Here is a 22,528-nt window from a genome sequence, read left to right as displayed (position 1 = left end):
CTATACCGGCGACCCCAGTCCAGTATAGTGTGCCCATTAAGGTGCTAATTTACAAAAATAATTCATTAGTGTAAACATTCAATTCGTCGATAACAATTTTAAGTATTATTAAAGATCAATAAATGTAAGGATTGTGTAGGTTGTTTCTTGGAGCGTGGATAAGCCAGGTTATACAACAGTTACTTCTGACCAAGTAATCTGATCAGACAATAGCATTCCATGAGTGGCGATATAGAGTACTACATCACTGGGACTTTTCACTCTGTGTATCACTCCGCCTCAGCCACATGTTCTGAATACTGTTAAGTAACATCACAGCAGAGCGTGTATGTCTACATTAATGAAGCTGGTACCTCTGAATCACACAGCAGACTCTTATTTCACTGGTTGATGATGAATTAAAACAGATAAATGTACATGATAAAAAACAGCTGATCTAGACAGGGTGCAGGAGAATGTTTGGGTTGCTTGGCAACAAAAGTCCAGTTTCAGTTAAGTTGTGGAACTAGTTGCGTTGGTGGAGCAAAAAATAATTTACTTTACTAAAATAAGTTTACTACTATTTGCTGCTTGTGTTACTGTTGTAAAAGCAATATCACACTGGAGGTTGTGATGTTGAGTGAATATCATAACGGCTGTGATTCAGCCACAGGTGATAATATTTCGTACAACATCCCTCCCTCTCGTGTGATATTGCTTAATTACACGCAGTCTTTTAAATGTCGTTCACCAATTGTAAGCATTAAGAACCAAAAAAAAACATTGGGGAAAGTTTAACAGACCCAACAGCTCAAGGTCAACAGACAAACTGAAGTTTTATTAAGGAGGTGAATGCTCGAGGCCGGGGACGTTTGTCATGAGTTACTTTCCTGTCACCTAAAAAGTGAAGAATCTAAATGAACGAACGAGCGACTGCATCGGTGAGAAATGGCTTCCAGTGAACTCCCCTGACAGTCTCAAGTGTCTCCAAAACCCTAACTTGAGCAACATGGGACTTCAATGACATCTTCAGTCCATCTACTGTAACATTAATCTTAATTGCGCCACTGTACCCATCATTATCTGTCAATAAACAGTTTCAATATAAACACACACACACGCCCACCTCAGCTGACTCTCTCTATGCTGGAGCTGATATGCTCAATATTCATGTCATTATATTTTTAAAGTCTTCATCTGTTTCCATTTTCTTTCATTTGTTGCACTCCGCTCGGGCCTCCTCCTCATCTCCTCTTCCTCCTCTCCGCCTCCCTCCCGCCTCCCCTCAAACAAACACACACATATATCCCATACCCAAAAGAGGACAGGGGAAAACAGAGCCCCTAGAAAATGCAATATTTCTGTTTTTAATATCGAGGTCTATAAGATCAGGGCAGAGATGGGTTCCATGGCAATATGTTTATTTATATTTTTTATAAGAAGGGGGGGGGAAATCTGCCTATCAGTGTATGTATTTGGGGGGCCTGGGCCGCTGCATCTGAGCTCATCTTATATGAAAAATAATGTTGTGTATGGCTATACTTTTATATATAATGGCAATATGGGATCAGGGCTCTTTTACAATGTGCCATACTTCAGGCTAGGGCTAACAGCATTTTATGGCCCGCCAGCAGTTCATCTTCATGTCTCAGGCAGGCAGGAGCACTGCATAATAATGTCGTTTCCTGCCCCCAAATGCTATTTCACAGGCCGGGGCTCATTTCTCAAACTTCACCACTTTTACAATTTCCCAAACTTTTATTCCCGTCATTATTACCAACAAGATTTCATTACGTATTTAGAATGTAAACAAGTCTGAGTAATGACACTCCCCCCCCCGTCTCCCTGGAATCATTCCCGCTGATGGCTCTGCTGCTATCTCGCACACACAAACACACACATGCACATGCACTGCAGTTTGCCTGCATACAAGAAGCATGCGCACACTCGCATTAACTGCCCCGGCCAACATGCACCTCAAAGGCAGTAATTTACTCCTACATGTGCATGTGTATGTGTGTGTGCATGCATGTATTCCCTGATAAAGGGGGGAGGCTGAAGGAAGGGTGTGTGTGTGTGAGGGGGGGGAGTTTTATACTCAACTCACATAAATCATGTAGAAGAAAAATGAGCAAATGTGCAGGCTAACTCATCTTCTCCCCATCCGGAGAAAATGAAATTCACTGGAATACCTATCAAAACTGCAATCATCCAGAGATAATATCTTCTTTGGTCTATCTGCACTTTCCGATTTAATTTCCTCCATGCCCTTGACATCCAGCGATACCATTAAGATGAAGCACATACAGTAAGGGAGTAGTTCTCACGTTTTGATATATGAGATCTCCGCGCTTAATGTAATATCATCATTTGGAAATTAATGCAATCTTTCTTTTTTGTTTGGGGAGGGGGGGGTGTTTTCTTTTTGGAAACACTCAGGCGACAAAAGACGCAGTGATGAGACAGTGATGGGGGACACATGAGAAGGAGACACGGAGGAACAAGTGATGAGGGAAAGACGGAGGGAGGGGGATTTTGTGGAGGCCCCCCCCTCTCTTCTTTTCCCCCGCCAGAATGACATGCAATTACGGCGGGGCCTTCCCCAAGTCAGAGGTCACTCAAATTACTCCATCATTTAGCCGCGCGTCGAGATGAGAGAGAGAAAAAGGACCACCCCACCCCACCCCTCTTCCACCCGTGCTTCCACATCCTCCCAACCCCCGCCGACACATCAAATATCATGAAATCATTAGTGTAATAAGCATGGAAATCTGTTTGCAGATTATCAACACCCCCCCCTTCTCCTTCCCCTCCTTTATCTGCATAGAATCTCCCTCTCTTTCTCCCTGAGCTGTTTCCACCTCTTTATCCTATACAATCATATTAGAGAGGAAAAAGAGACGGTGACAAAGGAACACAAAGGAAGAGATACAGTGAGAGATAAAGAGAAAGTGTCTAATGAGATAATTAAAGCCTGACGACGCAGACAGAAGCAGAACAAAGAGAAGGAACGGTTAGTTATCGTCCCGACCTTTGAACTCTCCTCGGCCTCTCGTGTTTTTTTACTCAGGTCGTCTCGCTGCCACATTCAGGTCGGTGCCAGGTTGGTCACATTCTTGGTGTCCTGACTTCAGCTGCTGTTTCTTATCTGTCAGTGGGCCAACAAGGCTGCCTCAGTAAACTCTTCAACTCACACAGGGACACTGAGGAGGCATCAGCGGTCCCTGAAGTAAGCCGTGTGAAACTCCTTACTTCTACGCTTCGTTTTTGGATAACACAAACGTGTGTTTTTTTGCATCTTTGCATGAAAAAATGTTTGATGTATATGTACAATATTTGTTCATAAAATGATAATAAAATATCATGTTTTTTCTTACTTTGCTCTCCACAAGCTTAACTTACTCAAAAAGTAAGTCTTCACCATCCTGAGAGCAATGAAATTGTTTTATATTAAATTGCTGCCCTTTTCTAGTAATAGAGAAACTACCCATGGAAGGCTTTAAAGGCCAATGATTTGGCGAGCAATAATTTGAATTACTGATATACTTAGCATCAACTTAGCTTAAAGCATTACTAAAGTTTTAATTTCTTCAACCAAAATTATGATAAAAACTGTTCGTTGACAAGCTAAAAATAGATCTTTGAGAGTAAAAACTCTGACGACACGTATGTTTTCATTAACGAGACGAGACAAGACTAAATTGTTAGTGGTGGGCTGTCGGACATTTAAATCAATGATATTTAAAAGCCTCAATCATCTGTAAGAGATAACGGGCATCACGAAGGTGGTTATGAACTTTCTGTGTAGACTCAGGCTTTCTGCTCCAGGCTCTGTGCACGCTCTCAGAAAAAGTGGCGATTAATGCGTCATTTGACGCTTCTTTCGGACAAAAGGGAGCGATCATCGCTGTCCGCTTCAGTCAGTATGTTTCAATGAGAAGCGATGATGAAAAGAATAACAAAACCTTTATTGATCCTGCAATGTGGAAATTTCCAGTGTTAAACAGCAGCAAAAAAGGTCATCTTTATGCTGTGTCCTCATCGTTCTTATTGGATGATCCCAGACATCTAAAGTCTTCATTTTTACATGAAGCAAACAGGTAAAAAAGAGAGGAGGGAGACTGTAAGAGGGCGGTCACATTTTCTCAAGAGAGAAAACGTTTTGACTTAATGTGAAGACTTAAATGTGATGATTTTTTTATTGACTAAAACTGACTGAAATGTTTTGAGTTGTCGTCGACTAAAACTAGACTTAAACTATAGAAGGGTAAAAATGAGACTAAAACTTAAAGCATCTTCATCTTAACACTCAGACTAAATTTAAAATAGCTGCCAAAAGTAACACTGGGCAAAAGTACCAGAAGAATCAAGAAGAATTTCTCTGGCAGTGGATCTGACAAAGAGAGTGATGTGGTTTTTCAGCTGGAAGGAGAAAATGTGCAGGTACAACAAATCCTGCTAAGTTACTGCACAACCTTTAACACTTAGAGGATCAATTTTGGATTGTGGATAGTGCAGAAACACTTAATGGCTTTGTTACAAAATAACTTGATATAGGAAGACACATTATGTATCTTATGATGACAACATTTTAAGATGTTAGTTAATTTTCGGACCTGGAAAATTAATCAATTAAACAAAACCTTCTTAATGCTTTTACAAGAGACCTACTTGAGCTATTACACACTTCAGTTGCTTGTGAATGGTGACCTCAGCTCAACCTGCAGCCCTGCACTTGTCTGAAAACCATCCTTCCCTCCTCCGAAAACCCAGGACTGATGACGTCTACCTCCCTCGCTCCTCTGTTCTCCCTCTTCCTCTCTCTTCTTCCATCCCTCCCCGGGCGCTGTGCGTGGTAGCACGATGGGTCCAGCTGCTGATTGAGCCAGAAGTCCTGATGAGGCTGATTCCTCGTGTATTGATTGAGCTGCTGGCTTTCTTCTTTCTCTCTAAGAAGCCGTGCATGTGGACTGATTAGCTGCTGTAGGCCACTGCTTTCGCTTTCTCCCAGAGCAAGGAATCCTCCAACTCAAAGTTGTGTGTGTGTGTGGGTAGTCGTGTGTGCGCGCTTGGATGAACATGTGTGTATGTACAAAAGCAGAAACTAACGCAGAGCACTGGGAGCAATTAACTACAGCCTGTTTTTCTGCTTTGCTACTGATACGCGTTCAGTCGATCTGCTGAAATACGAAAAACAAAACAAACAGGAACAATAAAACAAACCTCAGACCACATAAATCTTAATTGCCCACCTAATTACTGCAGCAGTCATTCAGTCAGACTGCTAACGTAACAGCAGGAGGTAACGTTAGCATTCATCATGAAAAATCAAGCGTGAGAATTATTTGAACACGAGCTTGATTGTCACATCAGCGTGAAAAGTTGTACTTGTTAGGAGTAAACAATGAAACTGTTACTGGCTACTATTGCAAAGTATTTAAATTAATATCACGACTGAAGAGTCATCTGTGAGAAATTAAAACAAGCCAGGACTCAAGGATATGACTTTGAGACACGGTGATGTGATGTTTCCACACGGTTCAGGCGCTAATCTTACGCACAGCACATCAACAGAGAGTCATAAACGCCTGTTTAGAAAGCCACAGGGAGATATGTGTGAGGTATAGAGGGAAACAACATTTCAAACAGCCCGGTAACTCTACCTCAGAGGGAGACCGGCTCCTTTATTTACCGCTCTCCGTCCCGAATCGTAATCAGAGTCTTGCGCTCCCCAGGCAGCTGACGACAGGGGTGCAATCTCTCTCATAAGCATCAACACACCCATAAATTCAAAACACTCAATGCACTGGTGCACATTTGTGTAAATGTGTAAGTTTAACTCCTGAGCTACCCTAAGCAATAATGCAAACATGTTATAATCAATCCCTATAGGTGTACTTAATGCAAAAACAAGACATGCATGTGCAAACTGGCTGCAGCAACCCCTGCTAAGAAAGCTAACACGACAAATACACTCATATGTGCAATCGCAGCAAGGACATTATTGTATAAATGACGATCTACATTACACAGCCACAGTTTAGTTCATTAGTATAAAATGATAATATGACACACAGATGTACAAATCAAGGTGACTTTGGCTACAGAAGTGTGTAAAAAGTTACGTATAACCGCATTTGTCTGCACCATTTGCTGCAGTCTCACTTGTGTCTTATGGAAATGAGTGCACATTCCTCCACTCTCCTTTAAGAGGAACACTCATCTCAACATGAGACACAAACTGCCTAATGTCTGCCAAGATATAACTGCCAATACACATATTGATTCATGCTGTTTATGCATGTAATCCTCTGCTGAATAATTCACACAACCTTTTATAGAGGACCACATCAATCACACCTCCAGACCCACCCAGAGACTCCTCCAAACCCCAAACTACAACATTACTGTATTGTGTACTATATTTAATGTGGGTGATTTTATTAAGTGTTTGAATTCTTAGGGAGATCTTTGTGCTTTATTGTGCATGAAAAAAATCCCACAGTGGAACAAAAACAGATTGGCAAAAGCCGAAAAACAGTGTCTCACTGGTGTTGCAGATGCTCAAATCAGGATTCAATGATTTAGCTCAGTGATAGGGATGCACGATATTGGATTTTTTGCCAATATCCGATATGCCGATATTTTCCAACCTTTTCTGCCGATTGCGATACCGATATATAAGCACATGTTTTTTTCCACCTAATTGCAGAGAACATCAAGTCTCCCCTGTAGTGAAATTGATATCAAGCCTACTCCTATTGTAGTGGCCAAAAACTGCCATATCAAAGACATCTTGCACCCTTCTTCATGCTTGACGGAAGAGGCGTTGTACAAAAGGTGACGTGTCTGATCTCTCACGTTTCTGAGCGCACCTGAATGCAGCATCCCCCGCGAAACACGGCAGTGAGAGCGACAGTGAGATGCCCGGACTTGTCTACTGAATCCGCCGACGGACTCTTTTCATCGTGTGTGCGTCCATGAATATGTACTTTAGTTTTGCACTGATGTTTATGCTACGCTCTGTTAGCGTCGGCTTTGGCCGCGAGTGTATTTTCGGCGTGTTTGATGTTGTTAAGTCCGGTAAAATGACGAGAATTCTAGCTTACCGTTAGCTAGTTAAGAGTTGTGAAAGTTGTTTAACTTCTTTTCATTGGCTCAATTTTCTGACTTTTTAGTCTTTATTTGTATATTGTTGATAACTTTGCGCAGGCAGTGACTTAATGTCATAGCATTAGGTTAAAGCGTTGTTTTATCGGTGGAATATATAATCTGCAGATACCGATACAGGCCGATAATATCGTGCATCGCTACTTAATAATTAATAATTGTTTTATAGTTGTAAATGTAATAATTATGAATGAACTTTGGCTGAAACTGGACAAAATTTGAATGCAAGTGGTGAAGAAATAGAGGCAAAATCTGGAGTCTATTCCTGCTTCAGTCAGAGTTCTGAATACAGTCAGTAAGTAAGAACAGTTCTGCAACTGAGCATGACAACACTGAATTCTGAGGTCAACTTTATCTAAGTAGAGTGGCTGCGAACTGTCTGAATTTCAGGGTCACTCATTTATGTGGCATATTCAGGGTCATTTGCGTAGCGCATGGTGGGGCGGGGGGTCATTTGCGTAGGGTGCTGGGAGCTGCGCTTTAGTATGCAGCGAGGCAAGGGAGGGAGGGCATGTGACATCCACAGAGAGCCGGGACCCTCGCTGACCCCTGTCTATAATTCATCCCCTGGAATATGGGGCACATCAAAACCTCGCTTCCTTCCCACCCAAAAAGAGGAGAGAGAACCTTTTCACTTTGTTGCACGGCCCTCTGACCCCGTATTAAAGCGAAGTAGCGGGAGAAACGCTGGAAACGTCGGCTATTAAATTTTCAGAGCCGTCCCAGGAGAGCGTTTCCAGTGGGCGTTCCATTCATGGATGGGAGAGGACGGAGGAAAGGCCTCATGCTGACAGGAGAGGGGAGAAAGGTGGGACGGAGGGTGTGGGTCTATGTGACAAAAAAATGATCTGCCGTGTGCAAACAGGTATGCACATATGCCGTAAAATCCAAATAACTAGAATGTAATGCAAAAATTAAGGACAACAGAGTGTAAAAGCTGTGTGTGCATGTGTGTGTTTGGGTGGAATTAGGGATAAATGAAACGCTAATATCAAAGCTAGACCGGACCCTAAGGGAGACACTACCCTCCCTCTATCCCTGTTTTCTCTGTCTCTCTCTTCCTGCCCGCTAGCTGCAGGTATTCAGCTCCAATTCCAGAGGTATCATTAGAAATGTAGATATCAAAGTGTGTGTATGCGTGTGCGTGTGTGTGTGGGGATAAAAAGGGGGGATGTCAAATAAAACTTACCAGATGTTCTAGTCTTGCTTTGATGTTCACGACGTCCCTGCAACACAACAACACATTTCCCCCACTGTAAATAAAGCGCCGACACTAAACGTCATTTAATAAAAAGATCATACAAATACACACACATATATGCAGACAGGAGAAGAACCAATTTCTGATCATTTTAACACGATTATTTTCCTTCTTTTTTTTCCTGAGTATAATTTTCTCAATGAAATTATTAAGTTTGTAGTTTAAAGAATGCGTCCAAAAGGCGTGTAAGTCGCGTGTTTCCAACCATCAGTCCAAAAATATGGAGTAGAATTAAAAGAAAGCCAGAAAGAATGAACATTTGAGAAGACGAAACCATTTTTGCTTGAATAAAAACAATTTATAGACTTGTATAGTTGATTTTCTGTCACCTGGCTAGTTGTTAAATCAGTCTGCAGTCATCATGATGAGAGAAAGTTATCAGGAGAATATCAAAAAGGTTTTAGTAAATCAATCTGAGTACAAAATATATAATAATTATCCTGATTGTTGCCTTTTATTGATGTCCTGTGTGCATTTGTGTGTGTTTGCATCAACAACACACAGAGGTTAACTAATGTTGTCACCTCGCTGCTGGCAGCCATAATAATCATTTCCAAGTACAGAGAAAGAACTCGGAGCTTATTATCTGTGAATTAATAAAAAAAAAAAAGCGTGTGTGTGATTATCAGGGTAGCGGCGGCAGAATGGTGAGCGACGAAGTGGGAGAAGAAGAGGGGGGAGGCGGGCGGTTTTTAAAAGAGCAAATTGGCAGTAAATAATAGATGCAATTTTGGCACATTTCAAATTTGCATCAGTGGAAATCAACAGATCAAGAGAACACAAACAGCCCCCATCCCCGATCCCAGCACCCCCCCATCCAACTCCGGCCCCCATTACTGACAACTCCACCCTGGCTGTGTCGTTTCACTCTGAGTCTGTGTGTGTGTGTGTGTGTGTGTGTGTGCGCAGAGAAAGGCTTATCGACAGGCTTCAGTTGCTAATGCAGCCAGCAGCATCCCAGTGTAAATCTACACCATCTCTAATATTACATACTGTCTAATCCATCCCCTCCACCCCTCTCTACCTCCATCCATCCATCCATCCATCCATCCCTCCGTCCAGGTCCCATACCCGGTATGCCCACAACTCTAGTCAGAATTGAACGGGACTGGATCATCATGATGTCACATTTACTATAGATATACACATATAGATCATATCAATGGCGAGATAGCGCTGTGAAATCGGAAAACATTTCAAGACTTTACTGTAACATTTAAACAAACAGTTAAACACGATGGTCCAACCTGTGTGATATTCTGCTTTGCCAATAACTTTAAAAACCAAACATACCAAACACTTCATCTAACGGCTGGTTGGACTGTCTGAGACACAATCCTCAGCCATTGAGCATTACCAATACAACTTGAAGTAACTTATCGACATGCTGTAATGCTTATAAACCATAGACACTCGCTATAAAATAGTGTTGGTTTCAACCAATGCTAACATTCATTTAAAAACACAGCGTTAGCTCATTAGCCTCAATGCCTAGCTAGCCCTTCTTTTCAGACAATAAGTGTAATAAAGTGCTTTTTTTTGTTTCTTCTAAAGATTGTTTTTTCGGCCTTTATTGATAGGACAGTGAAGAAGCAGGAGGTGAGCAGAGAGTGGCGTAGGTGTGGGAATTGCAGGGTAACTCACGATACAATATATACGATATGATACGCGATACGTGGCCAATGATAATTATAATATCCAGATACAGAGATGCAAGACAATCATATAATGATACCACACGATATCTGAATATAAGCGTATGCTGTATTTGTAAATAAAAATATCGTTATTTGGCGCCAGCCTGTGGATAGTTCTATTGCACGAGTCAGGACGACGATATATTGTTGTATCGATATTTTGTCCCACCCCAAGTGGGGACCACATGCAGCAATGACTCTGCCTCTGTGTATGGGGCGCCTTCTTTCCCAACTGAGCTAAACCAGCCCCAAGAGCTGATTTTGAACTTGTTTTTCTTTTTACAGATGACAAAAAAACCTACACCATTTTCCAATTTTTATTGCAACCCCATAAACAACAAGAAATCACCATTTTCTTTTTGTTGCTTACTTGTTTGCTGTGCTCCATTACATTTTATGTATGTGACTGTAAAGACTTTTCTACTTTTAACTTATTGTAAACAAACATTGTGATTCATTTTATGGATTCCAATTACAAATTCTTCTTGATTTTGGAGCCAATCCTACAAGGGTTATATATCCTAATAAATATCTTATATTGTTGTCCTATCCGGTTAAGTCTTATAAAACTTTCTCATAATTCTAAAGGATTATAATTCTATTTAAAATCTTCTATGCTTTCATCTCTTTATGTCCCATTCTTTTTTAGATAAATCCCTTTTAAAATAAATATAGTATAAGCAGCAATACAATTAACCAATAATTAGTTAACATATTTTTTAACAATTTGAAATGTATTACAATTGCAAATTTATTCAAATAGCTACAATCCCACTGCCCATCCCACTGTCCCTCTGTTCCTCCCTCCATCCATCCATCAGTTAGAAGCCCTACAGCACAATGGGTTTTACCACAACATAAGCTGTTCCCACATCATCACCATTATAAATAATGTAATGAAGGAGTAACAGAAATGCTAGAAACAAAAGTAAGTAAACAACAGGAAAGAATAAAAAATGTTTTTGGGATGTTTCCTTGTTTATTGTGTGCTCTGTCAGTGAGCCACAAGCAGACAACTCAACCACTTAAGGCAAACTTCATCTCGCTGTAATTACATTACATTGTGACAAACACCCCGCCACATTCATTATACATGACGGGCACTCCGCAACCAGACAGCAAGACATTTGTTACCGTGGTGACAGTGTGTGTAATCCGCTAATGAAGCGCAATTAGTGAGAAACAATCTAACACAGGGGAGACGCAGCGCTCGATCCCTCCTCCTCCACTCATTCCCCCCTCGCTTTTTTCTCCCCCCCTTTCTTCCCTTTCACTCCGTTTTACGACCACATCTTTTTTTTCTCCCTCTTTTATTTTTGCGATCCAACCTTTATGAAGCTCTTCAGTTGCATTTAATCTCCCGCTCTGTCATCTGTTGTCTTGACTCTATCAAGGGCAAGCTGTCCGGCAGCACTGTCCGCACCAGGGCCAGGGGGATCGCTCTATCCATTAGAGGCACACAGCTGACACACACACACACACACACACACACTTTACATCCTCATCTCTCTTTTCAAAACATCATATAATCTGCCGAGGTCTTCAGGGACAGAGCTTTCCTTTTCTCCTTATCTCTCCCTCCCTCCCTCCCTCCGCTCTCTGTGCCTTCACACATCGATTTCTGAATTACGCCACAATATTAAATAATTAATATACTTGCCATGATTGATGTTTTGCATTAGGCCAATATTAGGTTATCAATCAAAATCCACTTGGTTTAATGTAATAATATTGAAAATGTGTCAGTGCCTGTTCATCCAATTTGTAGTGGAGGCAAGCCAGATAGTAATGGTGGTGTAGCACAAGGCCTCAGAGACACTGTGGCTTGCTCACTACAACCATAGGAGCACATTATAGCTCCGGCACACAGCAGGGGAGGGAGAGATGGAGGGAAGACACGGGAAGACAGCGATTGGTGATGCTGTGAGAAGGCATGGCAGTGAGGTCACTGTACTTTTGGCACATTAAATAGTACGTTTGAATATGAATATTGTGTAATAGTGCGTAAGATGTAGTCTCACTATTCAACGATTGTATTTGGATAACTGGGTGCTCTCATAGCTCCGCAGGCTGATGGTCCAATCCTACGCTCTGTCTGTTTACGTGACCTTGAGCAAGAAACTAAATCCCAAATTGTCCTCTGAATGTAAGTTGCTTTAGGTGAAAGGCTCGTCAAAGAGAAAGTAATGTTAAACCGCTCCCTCACTGAGTTTGATAAGAAAGATGTTTGTAGACTTTTTAGCAGCAATTTTGACCTGTCAACCACCTATCCTCGACCCATCTATCAGTCAGTACGTTTTGCATGATCAACATGTTTGCGTTGATACATTTGCACTAAGGTTTTCAATGCTTAGTTGTAATCTTGAAGATCTCAGTTCAGTTCACTTTGGCGGCACCTCTGGCGATAAACGGTGATTGTGGGAGCACACTTCCCAGATATCCAGACAGTGTTGCATGTGTGACGTCCATTTTCCTCGCTGACAGTCGCTTTCAATTTTAGACTGTTTGCCTTCATCTGAGCGTTGAAATTGTTTCTTTTTCTTTGGATTTTCACTTATTGTTGAAGTTGTATCTGTAGTCATCCATCTTTTCTTTGTTTGTTCAGCCATAGTAGATTACTGTTTACTCGCAACACTTGCAGAGACCGGAAAAACAGCCTCTTAGCTCCGCCTACCCTCTCTGGCAGACCAATCACTGCTGGCTGATAGAAAACGCATCACTAACTGGGCGCCACTTGTGATTTTTTCGCAAATGTCGCCGCAGACACCCAGCTGTGGTCGAGCGACATAGACAGGAAGTGAAGAGAGCGCCGTTAGTGTAAATAACGCAGTGAAACACAGAAATAAGACTGATTTTACAGCGGTTACACTCTAAACAACAAACTAACACGCCTACACCTCCCTACAATCCTGCTCCGCCCTCTGTCAGCTCCGCCCCTCAGTCACACCTGGAGCTCTTATTCAGCTCTGAAACAGCAGACTGTTCTCTTTTACAGACCAGCAAATGAGGACATTTTGTGAAGTCCTCTTTCCCGTCTGATAAATATGCAAAAGTTATAATAGTGTTTGTTGCAGACAGACAAAGAGCAGAGAGACAGCCATGTCTCCTCGGCACAACGTTTTCATGAAGTCCCAACCTGCGGACTGTTGGCTGAGCTCCATACCACTGTCAAGTGGACGTTTGTCCCAAACACGGCTGAATAATAAGAATAGAAATACAGACGGAGGGTCTTTTTTCAGCACTGTGTGAAGGTAGGAAATTAAAAATTACTTCTCTTTAATTGGTTCTTAGGACTTTTATTCTTGTTGCCGTGGTATCGAAACATGTATCGAGTTAGCTCATTTTTTACTAGTATCATATCAAAGTTTGAAATGATGGTATCGTGACAACCTAGTTTGCATAATAGTCAAATATTTGTGAACTGGCAACACTTAATATGCAGACCAACTTCCCTTTCCCTTAGAATCAGCAGCCAGCCAGAAGACAGAGAACAGTGAGGGAGGGGGGAGCGGAGACAGAGAGAGTAATGTACTGTTGTTCCAGGAAACGGTAATTAGTTATCCGAGGTCAATTAAGTAAAACTGGACAAACAAGTGTGAGTGTTAAACTGAGCTCTGGCAAGGTCAATACTGACCAATTTAGCATGGCCACTGGATCCATCACACTGCTTTCTCATTCCAGCTCTTTCCTCTCCATCTTGTATCCTCTCCGATCGCACACTTTCCCCTCTCGTCTCTGTGTCCAAATGTTTTTCTGCCTCTCGCACTTTAACGACGATCTTTACGATGTTGCCTCTTCTTACCTCATCTCCTGCCCCGTGTCCCTCCTCACCTGTCATTTGGCCCTCTCCAAATCACCCACCTGTCTCTCTCTCTCTCTGCCTTCTCCCTCTCCCTCCCAGACCCCGTCCCTCTTGCTAGCTAGGCAATTAATTACACAGCCAGCATTAGATGAGTTGTCATTTGCGGTCAAGTTTCTAATAATTGCATTAGGGTCTGCAGGTTTTTCTAGCATGCCCTCGCCTCTCTGTTTCTTTCTCTTCCTCTCTTTACTTGAACCCCCTCCTCCTCCTCCTCCTCCTCTTCCCTCCACTCATTGACACGGCAGAGATAAATATCTTTAGTCAGTCAATGTTGGCGACAGAGGGACTTAAAATGCAGAGGCAGTCATTTGATTTCCAGCTAACAGAGCTGCCCATTAGCCCTGCACTCATCAGCCATGCATTACCTCTCTGGCCTGCTGTCCTGAGTGAGGGAGCTTTAACCCTTTCACTGCCAACCACCGGCTAGGTTTACCTCTTAATATCAGGCATGCTTCCACTGGCCGTATCAACCTTTTAACCCTATGTGACAGCCATCGTTTTAACTTCCTTTACTAGCAATGGATGTGAGCATCTTATTCAAAACGATCATTAAGTTTTTGTGTCCTTCTATCATAATTTGTTTACTTATTATGAGATCTGTGGATAGTTAATAGTCAGAACCACTGTTAACCAGAAGGTCTTGCATAAACCTTTAACAACATTTGAATCATCTTGCTTAAAAATGTTTGTTATTTTTTCACACCCATACACTAAAAAATGGTTTTCTAACATCTGGCAGTAAATACAGCAAAAGGCTTTTAAAGACCAGTCATTTTTTAAGACGTATAAAATCCTCTGCTTGAAATAATAAATTGTGTCTGATATGTTATATATATAACAAAATATATTTAATTACCTTGTAAAAATCCTCCCAAGGCATCTCCTCCTTCTCTCTCATTAAAATTCCTGAATCTGCATAGGCTCCGCCCACTATGCAAATGTCCAACCGCCCCCTCCGTCATGAAAACAAAACACCGTCTCTGCCGTCGTTTAGTGGCAACTTGTTGAAACTCAGCTTGCTTGAAATTTAGTAATTAGCAGTAGTAACGTTAACGTTAGTAGTCATTTGCAAAAACAACGGTTACAGCTGGCTCGCGCATCGCCGAAGTGGTTGCCATAGGTTACACATGATAATACGCATAGCGTCACCCCGTCCATTAACGGGATCGGCTCCTTAGGTTTGTGACGTCTCAAATCTGCCAGTCTGAAAACGTGTTGTTCAGCCCGTCCTTGGTACACTGCAGTTTAAAAGCAGACAGGCCCAGCCGTGGAGATGACTGCTTATGTTGTCCCTGATATGTCTTATAGCACATGAAGAACACCACATGGAGATGTTTACAAGGTTAAACACTCGACTTTCACTGGAGGGGGTCTTTAAGCAAGAGACAAAATGTTTATTTTGGGCTTATTTAGTAGTAGCAAACAGCTATTTTCTTACGGTTAATATGCTGGTTGTTCTCTGAATTAATTGGTCTGTAAAAATGTTAGAAAAGAAAAGAAAAGTTGATCAAAATTCGATCACGATGGTGTTAAATTGCTAGTTTGGTCTGACTCAGTTTAGCATCACTTCAGAGAAGGAAAAGCAGCAAAATCATCACAGTAGAGAAGTTAGAAATATTGAATAATTGTCATTTTAGCTTGAATATTATGTAAGCAATAAATAATTACATCATTAATTAAGATGAATTATCCGTCTATCAGTCAGTTTGATCTTAAATTGCCAACAACTTTACATGGAAGAATGTGTTAACTCTACTAAACTGCTCAATATGACTCCTCAATTCAGACGTAGAGCTGCAGAATCAAGCTGTATTTGAGCATTTAAAGCTTTTCACTGGGGCAGATTAGAAAAATATCATGATGTTGAATGTATGTCTCGGTTTTTTTCTCTTTCTAGAGCGCGCCTATCTCTTTTTCTTTGTAAAGTTAAGCTGCAGGAAAAACATTCTGGCCCACAGCAGCCTCTCAGCCTCAGCTTGATGGCAGTCAGAGATAGTGAGGAGAGGAGCAAAAGCAAAGGGAAGACAGGACAGTGTAGTGCTATGAAAGAGACATCATTCATAAGAGTGTGTGTGTATTTGTGTGTGTGTGTGAGTGTGTGTGTGTGCGCGCGCCCCATTTGCCACAGTTGCATGCCTTGTCAAGCGTGTCATTGAGCATTCATATGTTGTTTGACTGCTGATAGAATGGCAGGCGTATTTATTAAAGAGTCAATGTGATGGGGACACTGAAGCACGCGCACACGCACACACACACACGAACGAAGAACACAATGCACTAATACACAGTCCACATCAGTGACATCTGCCTGTTTAACTAATAGAAGGCAAAAGCTTGATATTAAGCAGTCGAGGGACACGCACACATGCACACACTCACAGGCACGCACACACAATAATACAGGGAGCTGAGCTTTCCTCCAGGCCTGATTGCCATCTCCATAGCTCCCTTTTAACAGCGCTGCCAATTGAAATTGAAATTGTATTCTTGTGTGTGTACTATCAGAGCTAGCTCTCAGGGTTTTATACAGCAAAGAGGAGGGCTGGGGGGGAAACACACACACACACACACATGCTCACAGGAAGGGATAATGCAGGGGTAAGTCAGGGGCTGTCACTCTTTCATGCAGAACACACAAGAGGGAACAAAACACAGACTTATGCTTCTATGCTTTGTATGTAATTCAGCATGCATACACACACACACGCACACACGCAGGATTGAGGGGGCTCTGCTTTAGCATAATCCCAAAAAGGTAGAGAAAAGCAGTCCATTAAAACTGCTGCTAACAAATTCAGCACTTAATGTTTCTGTGTGGAAGGTTAAAGTGCAGTCAATAAAAAAAGTCAGAAGAGGAGGAATAAGAAAGGACAGAGTTGATTTATAGCAGGCCTTAATGCTCTCTGTGAGACACACACACACACGCACACACCTGTTCATAAGAGGCCCATATGTGACACCTGGTTATTGTTAACGCACAAGTTAAAAAGTGAACGCTAGAGACACGTGTGGAGCAGGAATATAAAGAATCATCCTTATCAAGAGGGTAACTCCTCGCCAAACACCACCTGCGTTATTTGTAGCACCTCCACAAAAAACAAGGTTATGTCAGGAATAATAAAACCTATTTTAAAACCTCTGTTTTGTTGGCGGCTGCTGGACATTGAGCGCACAGTTGTTATAGTGTAAAACAGTTTTTGTGTTGAATAATTTTTTCTGGAACAAGACTGATACATCTGCCAGGCTGATATACAGTATATTGACTATCAGGAGCTTATTACAGGTGTATCAGTGTATATGCTAACTGACAAGCAGCCTAATAAAAACCTATTGCAAACCGAAGACATTACTGTACATAGTTTGTGAGCAAAGAGTAGGCCTGTGAGCTATAAGACAACTCTGCGATGTGCAGTGCAAATAAATAACAAAATATTAAAGGGATAGTTTGTTTTTTTAAGTGGGGTTGTATGAGGTACTTATCAACAGTAATAGTAGTATATACAATAGATACAGTCAGCACGGCCACTGTTAGGGGAAGCCGGACGGTTACCTACTGTTCGTTCTACACTTACTTCTGAGAAGTAGCTCATACAACCCCACTTTACAAAGCCTGATCTATCTCTTTAAAGAGTGGATTGAGATGTCGATGCTGTTCTGCATGTTTTACACAATACCTGTGCTTGCAACATGTCCCACCTGAATCCAAAAGTTTTTATTTTCACCACAAAATTGACATCAGTAGCTAGCTTCATCTCGTTGCATCAAAATGGTGTGAAAGCTCGGCCATTATCCCCAGGGCTCCATGCAATAGGTAGAATCTCCACGTGCTGAGTGAGGAAGCATGGCTTGTTTACATAAAAAAGTTTGTCTTATTTATTGTGATGTATATTGACTCTTGCAATGTGTTTATTGTGAATGCTCATATTGCGATAACGGTGAAATTGCGATGTGTTGCGCCACCGCCCCTAGCAGAAAGCATTGATACGTTTATTTTTACACGGTAAAAAAATCCAGTATTGGCTGGCTTTACTTTTACCATTAAACTTTTACAACAATTTAATCAGAATCTTAGACTTGCGTGAAACATTATCATCAAATGTTTAAGGTTGTATTTTGATTATGGAAGACTTAAAAAGTGTGCTTATTCCACACAGAAGTAGGCCGATGGGGACTTGTGCCTGTGTGTATGTTTGCATTCATTTTGCTATTAAAGTCAAAACTCTTGCACCTGTAGGGTCATGGCTAAAGAACCATGTTCAACTTATTTTGAGGCAGGTAAGACAGACCTATTTACACATAAAAGATTATAGAAGGTGCTTCCCTACAGGTTGCCCATGTCTCTCTCTTCTCAGTCTACACACACACACTCGGTGCTGAAGGGAATTGAATGCTGGGGCCAAGTTTGAAAGAAAATTGACTTCTTTTTAGTGTGTTACATAGAGAGAGAGCGTGACAAAGACAGAGAGAGAGAATGCAAAAGGGGGACATGGAGAGCAATCAATTTCCCCCTGGTTTCCTCAATAGCCGGCGCTCCTTTTCATACCTCCCAATTAGAACCTGTCCTAATCAGAGGAATACCTCTCCATTATTGAGACGGAGACAATGACGCTCCCCAACATTTCCGCCGGCTCCAAAACTCTGTAGATTGCAGCACTGAGTACACAAAGAGTAAAGCACCGGGGCTATACGGTGAGGAGGGGGCGCTTGTGTTAAAATCACATGTGGAAATCTTTTGGCTCCGCTCGCGTCCCCACGAAAACTGATGGGGAACAATGGCAGCCCGGCACAGCATCTGTCATGGCACAATATAAAAAGATGATCTTGGCACCGAATGGACAAAAAAAAAAAAAAAGACGGGGGAAATGGAGGGGAGGGGGAAGGGGAGGGCCGGGCGAGAGGTAATTCATTTGCAAATCAGGCCCTGGCGCTCAGGTCTATTTCAAGCTGCCAGTGGGTGCCAGGAGTTAACAAGGTAATCAGTTTCAATCCTGCCCTTCAATTGTACATCACACCCTCATCCAGAGAATACCCGGGCCTTTCTATAGGGGCAGAGGGGGGAAATAGCAATCTGGCTGCCGGCTGGCTGCACACACAACACGCACACACCTGAAGACAAGCGTGTACACAGGCGACAACTCATTTGAACACACACTTACACGGACTGTTTATTAATAGGCATGTATCTACAAGCAACTTTACCCAGAGGTAACATTAGTCGATAAATCAAAGAAGTTTGATCATTATTTTTTACGTTAGTTTATCAGGGGCAAATATGTGTTGGTTCCAGCTTCTCAAACTTGAGGATTTTCCGCTTTTCTGTGTATACGAATTACATTTTAAGGCCTGATTTAAACAAGTTATCTGCCCTTTACACCAACTGTTTTTGCCTCACAAAACTAGCATGGTACTAAAGAGGGCGATGCTTCTAAAAGTGTCACATGCAAAATGGTAGAAAGAAAAACAGGAGGCTAAACGTGTCCTAATCCTCTCTTCCTCTCTCTGCATCCCTCTCTTCAGCCTGTGTCAGCTGTACCCGGCTGGCCCGAGAGGCAGTTAGCCCCCGTTTGTCCCTCATCTGCATAATCAATATGACAACCTTATTTTTCTGATGCAAACAGGATTTTGCTGCTGAGCTGTGTTTGTGTATGTGTGTGTGTGAGAGAGTGCCCAGTCTGCCTCTGGCCAGCCTCAGTCATGGCCCTCTTTAGCCTTAATTAGATTAGGTGCGATTATCCCGGCTCTACCTTACAAGTGTACAGGCGGGATAAAGTGGCCACAAAGGCCGGCCTGTCACAGGGAGCGGGCTGTGGTCTGCAGGTTATCAGGGTCCGGGGAGACACACCGCGTATATTGTTATTCATATCATCTACACACCGTTTTCTAACGTGCCTTTTTCACTTCTCTTCATGCACTGATCCACCCTCCCCCCCTCGTTCCATGTCTGTGGTGTCAAACTGGCGTAATCACCGGCCAGGGTAAGTCTTTCTGGGGTTTTTTTTTTTTCTTTCTTTCTGTCCGTCCGTCAGAAGACAAAACAACATGGCCCCGAGCGCTCTGCAGTCTGGCCGACAGGGAGAGATGTCAAGAGTGTGTGTGTGTCAGTAGACTTCAAGGAAAAGCGGTACAAAGAAAAGTTAACCCGAGTCTCGCCCTAATGCAAATAGACGGAAGAACACGGTGCACACTTACATGCACACACAGACGGCTTGGACGGAGTGGTTGCTACAGCTTGCATGCTGACAACTTGCAAGAAAAAATCCTAGTCTGAAGACCTGAATCCAGCCCCTCGTATTCAACAAGTCTAAAAGTTAACGTCAAGTTTGTACTGAACGTCTGCTCCCGTTTGTAATCCTTTCTCTGTGAAGAAATAAAAGCTGTTTTACATTCATTGTCTTTTTGTGTTCGGACACATTTAACCTTTTTGAAATTGGCTTTTGTACAAAAAAAATGCATATATTTCACTAAGAACCAAAAGTATTTTGACTGCAGTGATATTCAAATCAAAGTGCCCTCACTATAACACATTCAAACACACTCACACTGGACTATACAACCACATAAAAACACTTCTCTCCTTAAATGCACGCTCAACATAACTGTAGCTTATGCATATTTATGTACCAAACAAAAAACAGCGTCCACAGCATCATTCAGTCTGAGTCATTCGCGTTTGAAAATTTAAGTTTGATTTTCTACTCTGTTTTTTCATTCTCTGAAATACTCCGCTTTCCCTCCTAAAAACGTTTTCCACACAGAGCTCGGCACTCGCAGGCTTCAGCCGGTCTGCATCAGCGAGTGTGTGTACTAAAGGAAAAAAATGAATTATTTCACTCTGTTGATTAGACAGCAGTGCCCAGGATATTTATTCACAAATGTACATACTTTCCATGCCGTCAGATGTGGGCACGGGAGGAGGAGGAGGAGGAGGAGGAGGCAGGGGAGCATAAAACAGGAGAGGGAGGCTGAATGAGTGCTGGATAGTGAGAGGAAAGAAAGATGGATGAAAACTTGTAAAGAAAGAAAGGTGCAGGAGGGAGAAGCTGGAAAGAGCAAAGTTTCTGACTTATACTTAAAGACCAGAAACAAAGTCTGTGGTTTAATCTTTTTCGAAACCTCCAACACAGCCTGATCTGTCTGAAGAACTCACTGATAGAAGTGAGAGATGATACCCGTACTAAGACGGACAAATACAAATACATTTTAACTGCAAACTTTGTTAAATACACTACCCTAGATTTCCACAACGCGGACAATATGGGTTGGAGCTGCAGCATTAATGGGCCAATCATATGTGCCCGTAAAATCGAAGTATGCCTGCAGTGATTGGCTGTGAGAAAAAACATAAAAATGTCTTCTTCTATTAGATTTGGAAACATGAAGGACTGAATGCAGGTGCAGTTTGACAGGAGCAGATTAGACATAACTTGACACTTGATGGGTTATTATGTTCAGTGTTGATACTCAGTCCTAATCCTGACATTGTATCAGTATCTTGTCTTTATGTATTTATTTTTTTGTTTTATTTAAAAGGGACGATGTACAGTTTAGATAATTTAACAAGCGAGATGGCAGTGAGGACAGCATTTACTTTGTGGAAATATTCCCATTATTTTGAATTTTTGGGGGAAAGGGACGAGAACAACATGACGGTGAAATGTAAGTAGTGCCTGGAGGATAAGTGCTTGTCACTGTTAAGAGCTCTCCTTCAAACGTGAAGAAGCACCTGAAGCTAAACACAGCTCCACAACACTGGTGGGACTAAGAGCCCCTGTTGTAATTCCTGTTATGAGGCTGCAGAGTTACAATGACGGTAGAGTCGATACATTTAAAGGTAGACGTACAGTAGAATACACACTGTCCTGACTATATAACATCATGCGGATTGAGTTGCAAAGAGGGTTTAACTTCTGGTAACGCAAAAGTAATCCAACGCGTTACTTTTCTCAGTAGGTAACGCAGTAATGTAATCACTTACTTTTTAAGGGCAGTTAAAAGTAACGTTACCCAATACTGGTTGTAATACAATTTTTTCATGCCCAAATTAATTATTCTATAATTGTTCTAACCTTCTGCCTTATTGGTACATATCAATGAAATTGAAATATCCATTTTAATATTCTGAGAATGATTTTAAACATAATGGCTAACCCCAAGTGGCATTTCAAAATAAAATATGAATGCATATGGACTGTTTGCAAAAGTGGACAGCAGAAAACACTAAGCAGTGTGTGTCTGTTTGTTTGTGCAAGAGAAAAGAGAGTAAGACAAGGTGAGACAACTCTATAAGTTTCTGCAAAAGAACAAGGCGGAGCATGTGACAGTAAAGAAGAGCAGGAGAGAGTGAGACATTAGTACAGATAAATTAAACATCTGAAGAGAGATCTAAACTGCTGCTGAAAAAGTGGCTAAATGGGTAGAGAGGGAGGATGAGCTGTGTACCACGGACAACTGTATCAGTGACAGAAATAAGTACTACCATCAGTCGTCACAAGCAAGTATACACGCACACATAACTCCTCTTTTTGTTTCATTTCTGTGTGAAAGAAAATACCCTGAAAA

The 22,528-nt window shown here is 41.8% G+C and overlaps 1 protein-coding gene across 1 annotated transcript in view; it reads right to left on the bottom strand.

The window, feature by feature from the left end:
* Positions 1 to 22,528, bottom strand: part of rsrc1 (arginine/serine-rich coiled-coil 1) — a 122,666-nt gene that overhangs the window by 67,996 nt on the left and 32,142 nt on the right. The window contains exon 5 of the mRNA XM_069668872.1: positions 8,339 to 8,375. Coding sequence (XP_069524973.1) covers positions 8,339 to 8,375 — 37 coding nt within the window. The remainder of the gene's footprint in view (positions 1 to 8,338; positions 8,376 to 22,528) is intronic.

The sequence above is a fragment of the Semicossyphus pulcher genome, unplaced genomic scaffold (assembly GCF_022749685.1).
Source record: "Semicossyphus pulcher isolate SPU_LCO1_2020_fin unplaced genomic scaffold, fSemPul1.0.p SCAF_19, whole genome shotgun sequence".
Classification (NCBI taxonomy): Eukaryota; Metazoa; Chordata; class Actinopteri; order Labriformes; family Labridae; genus Semicossyphus; species Semicossyphus pulcher.
This window is presented reverse-complemented; position numbering and strand designations above follow the sequence as displayed.